General features: G+C 42.9%; 1 protein-coding gene across 1 annotated transcript in view; it reads left to right on the plus strand.

Moving 5' to 3' along the window:
• SLC6A17 (solute carrier family 6 member 17) overlaps positions 1–15,156 on the plus strand; it is a 72,292-nt gene that overhangs the window by 15,922 nt on the left and 41,214 nt on the right. The window contains exon 2 of the mRNA XM_001372607.4: positions 13,770–14,146. Coding sequence (XP_001372644.1) covers positions 13,861–14,146 — 286 coding nt within the window. The 5' untranslated portion in view covers positions 13,770–13,860. The remainder of the gene's footprint in view (positions 1–13,769; positions 14,147–15,156) is intronic.

The following is a 15,156-nucleotide window of genomic DNA, read 5'->3' on the forward strand; positions in this document are numbered from 1 at the left end:
GTGTGCTGTGCAGCCCAGCCCCAGCAGGAGGAGAACCCACAAACCATCACCAGCATCCTAGTGACTGCTTTGAGCTTTCCGGATGTGACTCAGCTGTCGGGGACCCTCCTTCCTCCACCTCCTTGGGCTTACACAGTCACACAGAGGGTTCCAAAACAGAGCCGGGGCGAGGGATTTGAGATCAGCCATTCTTGGCTGTTTGAGTCAGCCCTCTGCGTAAAATGGCAAAGAAATGTGGCAGGGAGAGCAGCCCTCTCTCTAACAGATGATATTTTTACCTGTTTGTCTTGCTATATTTTTCCCCTTTGAGAAAACTCACTCATCTCTTCTGTTCAATGTGCTATTTTGGGCTCCTCGGTGCCTTTGTTGCTAAGTGACAGCTTTGGAACCAGGGGCTTGCACGACTGTACTGAGACTGCCTCTGAAGTGTGTCTTAAGTAATTGAGATAGTCCTTTAAGTTAGAATTTAATCACCTGATGCCTCGTTCATGAAGGTGACTTTACAACCCAATGGAGACACTCTGGGAGAATTATGGGCACCCAGCTTGCTTAGTTGCCTGAAATTCTCAATGAAAACGACATGGTAGTAAGATAGTATGAGCTCTGGGATAGGAACTAGGAGAGCTAGTTGTGATCTCATCTCAGATGCTATCTAGCTGTGGGACTCTGGGCAAGTCTGTTTATTTCTGTGCCTCAGGTTAAAGAGGGCTTGTACTAGCCTTCTATGTGATCCAGTTGGGTAACTTCTTTTTTTAAAACCCTTACCTTCCATTGTAGAAACAATATTGGTTCTAAGGCAGAATTGAGAATGAAGTGACTTGCCCAGGGTCACACAGCTAGGAAGTGTCTGAGGCCAGATTTGAACCTAGGACTTCCTGTCTCCAGGCCTGACTCTATCCACTGAACAACCTGGTTTTCCCCCTAGTTGAGTAACTTTTTTTCAACCCCTTACCTTCCATCTTAGAGTCAATACTGTGTTTTGGTTCTAAGGCAGAAGAGTGGTAAGGGCTGAGCAATGGGGGTTAAGTGACTTGCCCAGGGTCACACAGCTAGTGTTATGATTTTTAGGAAAGGGGGAAATGGAAGGGTATACATAAGGGAAGAATCACATATAAATAAAATTGAATTTATTAACAGGTAAGGGAAAGGTTTTGGGAATGGAATAGGGAAAGGGTTTAGCATCTGACTTTTATCCACTATATTTACTTATCTAATTAAGCTTACTCTGACTAACTATCTAACTAAAGACTATCAAGACTAAATTCCCCAGCAAACTCAGAATCTCACGCACACAGAGTCAATGGTTGGTCAGATATCAGGAATCCAAGTTGTGGTGTTCTCAGATGGTATCAGCAAAGTAGAGGTCTGCTCTCCAGTAACTGTCCATTAGAAGAATGGAGATTTCCTCTCATCCACAGCCAATCAATCCTCAAAGCCCAGTTGCTTGATGGATGGATTTTCAAGATGTCTCAACTACATACCTTTCTCCTTCTCCTTTAAGCTCCAGAGTGTCAGTGGGTAAACTACCCCTTGGAACTCTGACTCAACCAGCTCAGGAAAGAATCTGTCTCAAGAGTTGTCAATCATTCTCTTGCTACTTTTACCTTGCTATACTAGGAAGTGTCTGAGGCCAGATTTGAACTCAGGACCTGCTCTCTCTGGGCCTGGCTCTCAATCCACTGAGCCACCTAGATGCCCCCCTCTTAGTTGAATAACTTTTGAGAGTGAAACTTCTACACAGCCTTTGTGGAGTCTCACTGACAACAGGTTATGGGGTCAGTGGGCAGCACCTCTAATAGTCACCCAAACATTAAGGCTTTCTAGTGGATGGAAGAGTGGCTAAGTGGATAGAGCTCTGGTCCTCTAGTAAGGAAGACTTGAGTTCCAATCCCAACCTCAGACACTTACTAGTTCTGTGACCTTGGGCAAGTCATTTAACCTCTGTTTGCCTTAATCTTCTGGATGAGGAAATTGCAAACCACTCTAGTATTATTTGCCAAGAAAAACTCATGGACAATATGATTCACATGAAGTGTTGAGTACAGTTGAACAACAATAGTGAATAGAAGACCATAACCATGAGATCAGAAGACTAAAAGGAGAATCCCATACACCTCCCTGCTCCCAGTGGAATGTAAGCTTCTTAAAGATACTGTTTCAGTTTTGTCTTTGAATTCCTGGCACTTAGCTCATGGTACATACTTAATAAATGTTTGAATTGAATTTAATGTAATGCAGAAATTTAAGTAGGAAAAAAAACCTTAGAAATCATTACGTAGATTTGTAGAAGAATACAATCAGAGACAGGAGGGACCTTAGAAATCATCTAGTCTATCCCTGATTCATTTTAGAGATGAGAAAATTCACCCCCTGAGAAACCAAGTGATTTAGTCACTTGGGTAGTGACAGAACTAGGAATTGGTCCTCGTACACCAGTGCTCTTTTATTCACATATGAGGAGCATGAGGTCCAGAGACATTAATGGTTTCCTCAAGGTTATATCAAGTTGTGGCAGTCAGGAATAGATTTCAAGAATCCTAGACTTCCAGCTCTGTGAGTTAAAGAAGAAGAAGAAAAACTATACTGTGCTAGCTCTTGTGAGGAAGGGGAAAGAAGGAAAGGGTTATTTCTCCTCTAATCTCACTAGCAGAATTTTGCCTACCATATGCTTCATTGGCTCTCAGATGAGATGCTTCTCATAGCATCATAGATCTAGAGATGGTGGGGACTTCAGAAGCCAATTGAAATCACCTCATTTTATAGATGTTGAGACTGAAGCCCAGGAAAACTAAGTAACTTGACAAACTTCACTCATAAATAAGCAAGAGTCAGAATTTGAATCCAAGATTTGAAACCAGTCAAAGCACTTTTCAATCCTATCATATTACTTTGTTAGTCTAATATCTTCAGTCTGAAAATGGAAGTGTGGCTTCCCCTGGCTGGCATTTGGATTCTCAGCTTTAGGAAATGAGGAAATCCAAGTTGGCACTGCCTCTTGTGGTGACTGATTGTTGGCCCAGGGTGTCAACTGGACAAATCACCCTGTGCCTGAAAGTAAGAATGTGGGAGGGAGTTCAGCTGAGGAAGAAAAGTGCAAAAGCAAAGGGATCAAATGTGCCACAGTGTTGAGGATTTATGGTGGCAAAGTTGCCTTAAAGAATTTCCAAACCATACATGGGCCAACACCCTTTATCAAAGAAACTTCAAATCCATCTTCTAGGGCATCAATCCCTGAGAGAAGTCTCTTTAAATCCTGCTTTAGAGTAAAGACTTGCCACTTTTTCCTTTGATATTAGGAGGTAGTGAGTGACCTAGGAAATGAAGCCGGCAGCCTTTAGGGAAGAAGTCAATTGTGACCAGTGAAAGTGGACATTGATGGAATGTGGGTGTCCCAACCAGCCAATCAACCAACAAATTCATTTTCTTTCCCAAAGAGTAAACAGAGATGGAACCCAAAAGGAGCAGGTGGAGATTCATGTGGCTAAATATAATTGGGAATCTTTTTATAGAATTTAGTTCAATTCAATTCAACTCAGTAGGGATTTATCATACACCTACTGTGTGCCAAGCATATCATCTTGAATATTTCATTAAAACTTATGTTGTTCAGTCATGTGTCTGACTCTTCAAGACCCCGTTTGGGTTTTTTTTTGGCAAGATACTGTAGTGGTTTGCCATTTCCTTCTCCAGCTCATTTGACAGATGAGGGAACTGATGCCAAAAGGGCTAAGTGACTTACCCAGGGCCACATAGCTACCAAGTGTCTGAGAATTGAACTCAGGTAGATGTCTTCCTGATTCCAGGTCTGGCATTGTATCCACTGTGCCACTTATCTCCGTAATACCTACAAAACGAAATAGAAACTCCTTACTTTGGCATTCAAGCCCTTTACAATTAAGATCCAAACTAATTTACATGATACCTCTTAATTCACACTATGGTCTAGCCAAGTAGGTCTTCTGTAGTTCCCTCATTGCATATTGCCCTTTTGTTCCTTATGAACTTTCACAAGCCATTTCTAAGGGCTGGCATAGATGCCGTCTCCCTTTCCCTCCCCATCTTGCCTGTTAAAATCCTTATTCTTCTCCAAAAGCCTAGCTTAGTTGTCACCTCCACCAAAATTGCACCCTTGATCTCCCACGAGCTACATCCGTTCCCTGCCTCCTTACCTCTCTCTCTGACTCTTCTTAGGTGCTTTATTTTTCAGATAGTTATTTGTCTATATATCTTATCCCTCCTACTAGAGTATGCCAGGCAGGGTGCCATTCATCATCCTTTATGCCCACTGCTTGGCATGGTGCCCTGCATATAGTCACTTAATAAGTGTTTGTTGAAGGAAGGAAGCTGACATTTATTAAGAGCCTACTAGGGGGAGCTAGGTGGCACAGTGAATAGAGCTCTAGCCCTGGGGTCAGGAGGAGTTGGGTTCAAATTTGACCTCAGACACTTCCTAACTGTATGAGCCTGGGAAGTCATTTAACCCCAATTGCCTAGCCCTTGTTGCTCATATAGCTTATAATTCATACTAAGACAGAAAGTAAGAATCTTTTTTTAAAAGAGCCTACTGTGTGTCAAGCACTATGTTAACCACTTTATAAATATCTCTTTTGATTCTCCCAACAACCTTGGAAGGTAAGTACTAATAAGATCCTCATTTTACATTTTAGGAAACTGAGGCATGCAAGTTAAATGACTTACTAGGGTCACCCGGCCAGTAATTGTCTGAGGTAGGATTTTAACTCAGATCTTCCAGGCACTTATCTGTTTCAGTGACTTATTATAGCAAGAAAATGAATCTAGCGTCTGCTTAGAAATTTTCCTCACACTGTGACTAAATTTAGTTCATATACTTTTATGTTACTACTGTTAAATAGAATGATGAAAACAGAGGACAGAAGTCTTGGGGACTTGGAGAAGGACAGAGAATGATAAATAGACCAGGAATATGGGCACAGTCAACAATGATAAATAGGGCAGAAGTATGGGCATGGTAGAAAAAGCATTGGACTCTGCATCAGATGACCTTGGTCATATCACAGAATCATGAATGGAAAGCTAGCTTCAAGAACCACGCAGGCCAACCCTCAGATTTAACAGATCAGGAAACTGAGACCCACATGATTTACTCAAGTTCACACAGCTAGTAAGAGTGAAAGGTGGGGCTATGAAACCTATGGGTCCTATACTTCTGGACTTGTAGGACAGATGGAAACAAATTGTTCATTGAGTACTATGTGCCACTTTACACATATCACCTGATTTTTTCCTTACAACAATCCTGGGAGTAAGGTGCTATTATTCCTTCCATTTTAATAGGTGAGGCAACTGAGGCAGACAGTGGTTAAGTGACTTGCCCAGGGTTAAGTAACTGCCCAGCTAATTAAGTGTCTGATGCTGGATTTGAACTCAGGTCTTCCTGATGCCAGGTGTGGCACTCTATCCTTCTGCCTCCTCTTAGGGCCACTTATTGCTCTTATTTGTATTAAATTGCTTTCATGTCTCTCCATCTCCATGAACCTCAGTTTCTCCATCTTTAAATGCATTACCTACCTCACAGACTTGCTGAGAGGATCATGTTAGTCACCAAACATCATTAAAGCATACACTGTGTTCCAGGCACTGTGTTAAATGTTGGAGATACAAACATAAAAAGGAAGTTTTCAGGACAGCTGGGTTGCTTAGTGGATAGAGCATCACGCCTGGAGATTGGAGGTCCTAGGTTCAAATTCAGCCTCAAACACTTCCTAGCTGTGTGACTCTGGGCAAATCATTTAACCCTCATTGCTAAGCCCTTACCATTCTTCTTTCATGGACCTGACACCTAATATTGATTCTAAGATGGGAAGTAAGGGTTTTATTGAAAAAAATTTTTAAATAAAGTAGTACTTTCCCTCGAGGACTAAATGTTTGTAAATCACTTTGCAGACATAAATAACTTTGAAGATCTATCATGATTGCTTCTCTGTCTAGTCTCTCCACTAATCCAGATTGTAGCCCTGAGTAGTTGGCTTTAAAATAAAAAACATGTTACCTTCCATTGTAGAATCAATACTGTGTATTAGTTCTAAGGAAGAAGAGAAGTAAGGACTAGGCAATAGGGATTAAGTGACTTGCCCAGGGTCACCCAGCTAGGAAGTATCTGAGGCCAGATTTACACCCAGGACATCCTTGTCTCTTGGCCTGACTCTAAATCCACTGAGCCATCTAGCTGCCCTCAGTAGCTGCCCTTTTTGAGTAACTACATCCAAAGAAAATATGTTGTCTGGCAGTCAACATTCTGGCAATGAGCCTTTACAGATTTAGTCAGACTGGTCCTCAGACAGCAGATGTACGGTACGGGTCATTGCTAGTCTGGGACCTGAAGCCCTCCTGGCTTGGTGGGACCTGCCAGAACTTGCCCTTTGCTTCCCCAGCTTCTGAGCACTCAAGGTCACGTTCCCACTGCAGCAAGGCATCTGAGGAGATTGTCGATGGAAGTTTACCACCTTGTAACGTTCTATAAATATATAACGCGATCTAGCGCTACATCAATGTAGGCTGTTGTTCCTGCTGGTGGCTACGGGAAAGGGGAAGGCTCTTTTGATTTGTTCTCATCTTGACTTCAAGGATGACTGTGATGGGAGGGAATGGGGAGAGGCATCTTCAGAAGGAGAAGCAACCTTGGTCCCCTTCAAGGCACAGGTGCATCTAGCTGAGTCCCCTGGCTGATCCTAGCTGCGGTATGGCGGCCCGCATTTAGTCCCAGGGTTCCCCAGGCTGTATCTCTCCATTCTTTGGCCCCATTATCAGTTCTGGATTGTCGAAGGGCCCATTAGAGGAAGACTGACCAAAAGTGACCACAGAAGCCCATCTCTGCCTGACTATCCTGCCACCTGGTGCTGGATGCAGCGTGTCTGCTTGGCCCAAGTTCTAGCTCTAATTGGGAGTGTTCTGACCTGCCAGCTCCCCAAAGGGTAAAACCTAATGAGGTCCCTTCACATCTCAGTGACCAGAGCAGGTCTATTTAAAGGAGAGAAGTCTCACTCTAGTCAGTCAGCATCCCCATAAACCCTGCGTGCAGACTTGCTGGAATCCTGCTTGATTTTTTCCAGTTGCAGCATAATGAATAGTAAATCATGTCTAATGCGTTGCAAGTTGTCCTGCCTGAATCATGCTGCAGATGAGGGATCTGGAAAGGAGTTCGGAGGCCCTGGGTAGTCTGCTGATTGATATCTCCAGAGGGGTCCTGACCATTCCCTCCAGTTCTGGTGGAAAGGCAGAGCCTGGTGACTTGGGAAAAGGATGGAGCTTGTGTCTCTTTCCGGATGAGCCAGCTTCAAATCCATTCAGGGAGGAGAGGTTCCAGATATCTCCAGCTTCATCAGCTTTTGTTTCTCCAGAGGCAAGGGCCCTGCCATATTCTTCCCCAAGTCCCTGGGGAGCTGCTCCTGGGGCCCAAGAATAGGAGCTAGGTTTACTGAGCAGAAAGAGAATTTTTTTGGAGATAGAGGGGACTGTGAGGGTGGGGTGTTACCTGGGATTACGGGCAGGCTCCCTCCTGATGAAGGCAGTGACTTCTGGCTGCTTTGGTGAAGGCCAGGGGTCTAAGGGTGAATGGACCTCCCTATAGGGGTTTGGGGTAGGGGAGTGCCACCCTACTCTTTAGCCCACTTCTGCTTTACCAGCAGAAGAGGGAGGGGAAAAACTTGGATAGAGACAAGGGAGAAAGAGAGAAATGAAAGGGGAGAGAGAAAAGATGAAAGTGAAGAAATATATGGGAAGAGGAGGGAATAACAGACCATATGTGAGAGCTCTGCACTTTGTTATTTAGTCATTTCAGTTGTGTCTGACTCTCTGTGGCCTAAATTAGGGTTTACTCAGCAGACACTGGAGATATTTGTCATTTCCTTCTCTAGCTCATTTTACAGGTGAGGAAACTGAGGCAAACAGGGTTAAGTGACTTGGCTAGGGTCACAGGAATATCTGAGTTTAATTCCAGCCTCAGATACTTCCTAGCTGTACAACCGTGGACAAATTGCCTCTGTTTCCCCATCTAGCAAATAAACTAGAAAAGGAAATGACAAAACCACTCCAGTATGAAAATCCAGGGATCCTTTCCTGTTCTTGGGCATTACTAACAATTCCTAACATCCCTTGAATTTAAGTGGAGGGAAAAGGGCAGAATGTTGTCACCCTCTAACATGGCCCAAGACCTAGGTTGTTGAGTCCTGATTCACTCCCACACAACACCCATCCTATCAGAAACATAGCCTGGAGTCCTGGCCCTTGGAGACAAAGTCAGCAATGGTGGAAACCATCTTCCCCAGAGTGGAGGCGGGTTGGTAGGGGAAATCTCTTGGTCTCTGGAGGCCCAACTCCATCCCTGCTGGGATTCAGAAATGCCAGTCTTCATACCTCAATGGGAAAGAAGTATGCCACTCCATATGTTAGCATTTGGGCCAAATCCCTCTAACCATACCCTGTTTATGGCTCTACCTACTAGACCTGTATAGGGTTCAACTTCATGTCTAATGTGCTCTGCCTTGGCATTCATTCCTGGGCTTGGGTGATTATTGGAGAAAGTCAGGAAACAAGGATAAAATTAACCCAAGGGATGAACTGTATGGGCTAAGTGATGCTAGTGTCCTTGCTTATGTCTTTCCTGATGTTAATGGGCATGTAGAATGACCTAGATAATGAAAACAGTGAGAACTGGTAAGAAATAGGTTGTTTCCAATGGTCATTTTTCTTAATAAGGTGTAGAATTTCCACCCATTTCTTAGATTTCATCTAGGAAATTTTATTTAAATTTGATATTAATTTAGTAATATTATAATAAAATAAAATTAATAATTTTAAAATAAAATTTTAATCTAATTTCCAGTTGATTTAATCACAGAAAGTAAGGGGCAGATAATAGGTACTGTGTATTGGTTCTAAGGCAGAAGAGTGGCAAGGGATAGGCAATGGGGATTAAGTGACTTGCCTAGGGTCACATAGCTAGGAACATTTGAAATCAGATCTGAACCCATGATCTCCCATCTCTAGGATTGTCTCTTAATCCACTAGTTGCCCCCTATAGTGAGGCTTTTAAAAAAATTAAGTTTATTTATTTAATTAATTAATTTGGAATATTTTTCCATGATTCATGCTCTTTCCCTCCCCTCCGCCATTCCCACTCTCATAGCCAATACACAATTCCACTGGGGTTTACATGTGTCATTAATCAAAACCTGTTTCGACATTGTTGATATTTATGCTAGGGTGAGCATCATTTAGATGTTTACATCATTACATTTAGAGTCTACATCCCCAATCATATCCCCATTGACCCATGATGAACAAGCAGTTACTTTTCTTCTGCATTCCTATTCCCACAGGTCTTTCTCTGGGTGTGGATAGTGTTCTTTCTCACAAGTCCCTCAGAATTGTCCTGGATCATTGCATTGCTGCTAGTAGAGAAGTCCATTATATTCGACTGTACCACAGCATATCCATCTCTATGTACAATGTTCTCCTGGTTCTGCTCTTCTCACTGCAGCAATTCCTGGAGTTTATTCCAGTTCCCATAGAATTCCTCCAGTTCATTATTCCTTTGAGCACAATAGTATTCCATCACCAACATATACCACAATTTGTTCAGCCATTCCCCAATTGAAGGGCATCCCCTCATTTTCCAATTTTTGGCCACCACAAAGAGCGCAGCTATGAATATTCTTGTACAAGTCTTTTTCCTTATTGTCTCTTTGGGGTATAAACCCAGCAGTGCTATGGCTGGATCAAAGGGCAGACAGTCTTTTAGTACCCTTTGGGCATAGTTCCAAATTGCCCTCCAGAATGGTTGGTTCAATTCACAACTCCACCAGCAATGCATTAGTATCCCAATTTTGCCACATCCCCTCCAACATTTATTACTTTCCTTTGCTGTCATCTTGGTATTGAGGTTTTAATGAAATGAATTTCAAAGATCTGTATATATAGTCAGTTATTCCTTTATGAAATGTGAAGTTTTCTGAGACAGAAATGAAAGGGTAGCTAGTCATTAAGTGATTGAAGATTTACCCACTCTTGCCACTCTTGGTGGCCTTTGAAAAGTTAAGCATCCCAGGTATTCAGTTGTTTCAGTTATGTCTGACTCTCCATGACCCCATTTGGGGTTTTTTTTGATGAGGATACTGCAGTGGTTTGTCATTTCCTTTTCCAGCTCATGTTACAGAGGAGGAAAGTGAGGTAAGCGTGGTTAAGTGACTTGCCCAGGGTCACATAATGAGTAAGTATCTGACACTGAATTTGAACTTAGGTTCTTCTGACTCCAGGCCCAGTTCTCTATCCAGTTTCCTGGCCCTGCATTCAAATGGGACTCTTGGCAAGGAAGGAGTTTTATGGAATAAGACTTCTGAGCCTTTATCAAACATCAACAAGGAACAGGGAAGAGATGTCTCTCTTCCCTTCTCCAATGATGATGATGCTACCCATTCAGTAGGAGACACTTCCTCCAGTAGTAAGTGTGTTTGCCTATGTAAGAGAGAGACAGAGACAGACAGAGGGGCAGAGACAGAGTCAGACAGAGAGATAGAGACGAAGAGAGAGAGAGAGACAGAGAGACAGAGAAATAGAGACAGAGAGATAGACAGAGAAAGACAAAGAGATAGAGACATATAGACAGTGAGAGAGAGATGGAGATAGAGAGAGGCAGAGACAGAGACAGAGGCAGACAGAGATAGAGACAGAGAGAGAAACAGAGACAGATACACACTGGGGTAGGGAGCAGCTTCAAGGGACAAGACCTCTAGAAGGAGAGAAGAAGGACAATTATGAATTCAAGAGAAAGCTAGACCTGGCACTCAAGGGTCAACTACAGAAATAAATAGTTGCAAGGGGTTTAGCTAAGCAACCTGCCCAAGTAGAGCAATGGTTAGAATGCTGGGTCTGAAGTCCAGAAGACTGAATTCATATCTGTCTTCAGACTCTTAACTGGTTGAATGACCCTAATAAAATCACTTAACTTCCATTTGCCTTTGCTTCCTCATCTGTGAAATGGGGATAACAACTTCCTCATAAGATATCTTACAAATGAGATATTATTATTATTTTTCCCCAGTAGAGATGCTATACTTGAAGGGGTCCACAAGAAGACAGAGAACATTAGGGCTCTTTCCTACTAGAGGCAGAAATTGTTTTGGCCACAAATGTGTTCTCTAAATATGTGCCTTACTACCAGCCCACTCTAAATTTGTGCCCACCATTCCAATGATGCTGTGGAAGAATGCATCCCAGGTTTATGGTGAGAGTACTGTGTAGCTACTATTTTTACCATTCCTTCTTAATAAATGCCTTTGCTTTGAGGGAATTGGGGCTACTAGATGACTATTAAAGCTAAGTGCACTGGTTGGGGCTTATGAGCTATAGTTTTAGTGGTGCAAACCCACATTTGAACCTTAGAAGCAGTCATTTCTCAAAGATAAAAGTTGGGAGTAGTAGCTCCCAAGGGGGGGGGGGTGCTTTAAAAGTGATTGCATATGGGAAGTCCTGGGTTCAAATGTGGCTTCAGACACTTCCTAGCTAAATGATCCTGGGCAAGTTACAATCCCAATTTCTTAGCCCTTCTTCTCTTCTGCCTTGGAACAGGTCCTCAGTATCAATTCTAAGACATCTGGTAAGGGTCTTTTAAAAAAAGGGATCACATAGCTAGATTATTATACCCCTGGAAAGATACTAGGCAAACTCTAAGCCAGTTTGTCAATTTTCTGTATTTCTTTCTCTTAAAAAGCTGCCCCTCTCCTAACTTAAATGAGGAGGCAGTTTGAAATGCAACAGAAGGTTGAGAGCCTTCAAAGGTTTAATTTCCCCAAATAGAAAAAAAAGGGTGAAAGACAAATGAGGAGAGATCAAGGGAGGGGGTGGTTTTGCATCTCTCATCAGTGTCACACAGACATTATCTTCTGTAAAGCCGTCACTGAAGGATGAAGTACCAGTTCTTTGGCCATTGCAGTACTCTGATAATGTCAGCAGTGAGAGATCACCCTGGGATTTGTTGGCACAGAGCAAATGCCATCAGCTCTAGCGACTTCTGCTGTTCTGGAGCTTACCTCTGCAACGGTCAGCCTTCTCTCGAGGCCAGGCAGCTGTCCAGGAGCAGTGAAACTGCCCTCCAAGGGTCTTGAGCAGGGGACATGGCAAAGAATGATTCTAGCTCTTTCTTTACTTGTTAGAACTCTCTTCTTTTGTAATTACTCTTCCCTCCATCCCTCCTTCCTTTCCTCCCTTTCTTCTTCCCTTTCTTCCTCCCTCCCTCCTCCTTTTCTTTTTCTTTCTTTCTTTCTTCCTTTCTTTCTTTCTTTCTTTCTTTCTTTCTTTCTTTCTTTCTTTCTTTCTTTCTTTCTTTCTTTCTTTCTTTCTTTCTTTCTTTCTTTCTTTCTTTCTTTCTTTCTTTCTTTCTTTCTTTCTTTCTTTCTTTCTTTCTTTCTTTCTTTCTTTCTTTCTTTCTTTCTTCCTTTCTTTCTTTCTTCCTTTCTTCCTTCCTTCCTTCCTTCCTTCCTTCCTTCCTTCCTTCCTTCCTTCCTTCCTTCCTTCCTTCCTTCCTTCCTTCCTTCCTAGAATCAATATTATGTATAAGTTCCAAGACAGAAGAGTGGTAAGGACTAGACATCTGGGATTAAATGACTTGTTCAAGATCACACAACTAGGAAGTGTCTGTGGCCAGATTTAAACTTGGGTCTTCCCATCTCTAGACTTGGCTCTCTCATCTGCCTAGCTGCCCCCTTTTGCAATTGAATGACTTAAAAGTGTTTGGTGTTTGCTTGGTATATATTGGATTCTCAAGGAGAATATAAATTTCCTGAGGGTAAAATGCTTTTATTTTTGTCTTCCTATTCCTCGCACCTCTCCCAATCCCTTGCACATGTAGTACATGAGGGCAGCACTGTATTTCCTTTATGTGCATATATTATTTCCCCTAATAGAATGCAATCTCTTTGAGGACAAGGACTGGTTCATTTTTGTCTCTATCCAGAGTAGTTAGCTCAATACCTCACACCCAATAAGTGCTTAATAACAAACTGCTTTTTGAAAGGTGGAATGAAAGAAAAATAAGTGCTATAAAATATTACATAATAATAATTACTGAAGACATAGTGAGCTCTGGACCCAGTCTTGTCTATTTCTTTTAAATCCTTACCTTATATTTTAGAATGGGTTTCAAGGCAAAAGAGCAGTAAGGGCTAGGCAATTGGGGTTAAATGACTCACCCAGGGTCACAGAGCTAGGAAATGTCTGAGGTCAAATTTGAACCCAGGTCCTCCTATCTCTGGGCCTGACTCTTAATCCACTGAGCCACCCAATTGCCATTTAGTTGCACCCCTGCTCACCCCCACCTTGTCTATCTTAGTGGGGAAAGACTGTGACCTCATTAAGTAGACTTCTAGTCAGTTCTCTGTAATTAATATTATATATGGGAACAACATCATAGAAAATCCAAAACCTTGAGTGACCCCAAAATTCCTGCAATTTGACTTTAGTTTGCATCACAGAATTTTCCTCCAGAAGATTCACTTTCCTAGTTATGCTCTGCTCAGGCTGGGCAAAAGATGGGATCCCAGGAACTGAGCACATCCTTGCCAATGAGGAGGGCATGTAGGCTGGCAGTATTGCTGGGTAGCTATCAGCAGTCAGTCTAGGATCCACAGATGATCCACCAAGCAGATACCATGGGGTAAATCCTGTGGCTTCTCAGGCTCTCCTTCAGTGGCCTGGTCTAACTCCTTTCTATCTGTCATTCCCTTGTTTTGCAGGTTTCCTGAATGAGAAGGAGCTGAAGGCAGCTCCCATCCCACATTCTCTGCAAACTCAGGGGTGGGGGCCTTGGGGCCCTGGGGGTCACCAATGCCGAAGAACAGCAAAGTGACGCAGCGGGAGCACAGTAACGAGCATGTCACCGAGTCTGTGGCTGACCTGCTGGCCCATGAGGAACCGGTGGACTACAAGCACAGTGTCCTGAACATGGCTGGAGAGACTCAAGACAAACAGAAGGATGTGGAGGAAGACCTAGAGGCTGAGGATAGGCCTGCCTGGAACAGTAAGCTACAGTACATCCTGGCACAGATCGGCTTCTCTGTGGGCCTGGGCAATGTCTGGAGGTTCCCATACTTATGCCAGAAAAATGGCGGAGGTAAGAGACAGCTCCAAGAGTGGAGAGGGGCAAGATGGATTATTGCTGTGGTTAGAAGAACAGAAAACTGCTCAAACTCAACATGTTCAATATGGACATCAGCACCTTCTCCCCTAAGCCCTCTTCTCCCCCATAATTCCCTCCAGGTCACTCCCATCCCTTTACCTACTTAGGTGACTTTAGAGCTATCCCTTGGTTCTTCCCTCTTCCCCAACCTCCATACCCAATCACTCCCCTAGTCTTGACTTCTCTTCTATATCCCTCCCTTTCTTTTTACTCACATGGTCACCAACCCAGCCCAGGCCCTTATAACCTTTTGCTTGGATTACCATAATAGCCTTCCCATTGGTTCCACTTTGCCAGACTCTGTTTGATTCAGCTGCCACACAGCTGCCTAAACATCTTCATGAAGCCCAGGTCTGGCCTCATCACTATTCTGCCCCCAAATACCCAGTAGTCTTCCTCTGTGGTTCCATTGTTGATAAGAGAAAATATAGGAACCTCTTCCATATCATGACTCCCCATCATGGTTTTGATATATTGCGGGTGAACATAGGAAATCAAACAGGATTTGGGAGGAGGAGGAGGATTTTTATAGAAGCTGCAGACAACACGTGAAGGCCAGCAGAAGACACTGAAAACGATTAGAAATTCATAAATGCATAAAATATATGTATGGCACTGTACAGCAATATCAACATATTCTATCTTTCAATACTATAAATATACATGCTTTCTTTTTTAAAGGTAAAATAAGTAAAAAAGTTAGAGTTTTCAAAAAGAATGCTAAAGCCAGCAGATGACACACAAAGGCTAAAAATGTTCAGATGGACCTATATACATACAGCCTATGTCCAAATATTTAACCCAGTTTCTACAAGACGATACCTCATAAAAGAAAAAGAATTCAGACTTTTCTGTTTTGAAGGGAGGGCCAAAGTTTTTGCCTTGGTTTTCCAGATTGGGGGCCCCCGAGTCCCTAACTCCTGCCCTTGAGTTATAGAAGAATA

This window comes from Monodelphis domestica, chromosome 2 (assembly GCF_027887165.1).
Source record: "Monodelphis domestica isolate mMonDom1 chromosome 2, mMonDom1.pri, whole genome shotgun sequence".
Lineage (NCBI taxonomy): Eukaryota > Metazoa > Chordata > Mammalia > Didelphimorphia > Didelphidae > Monodelphis > Monodelphis domestica.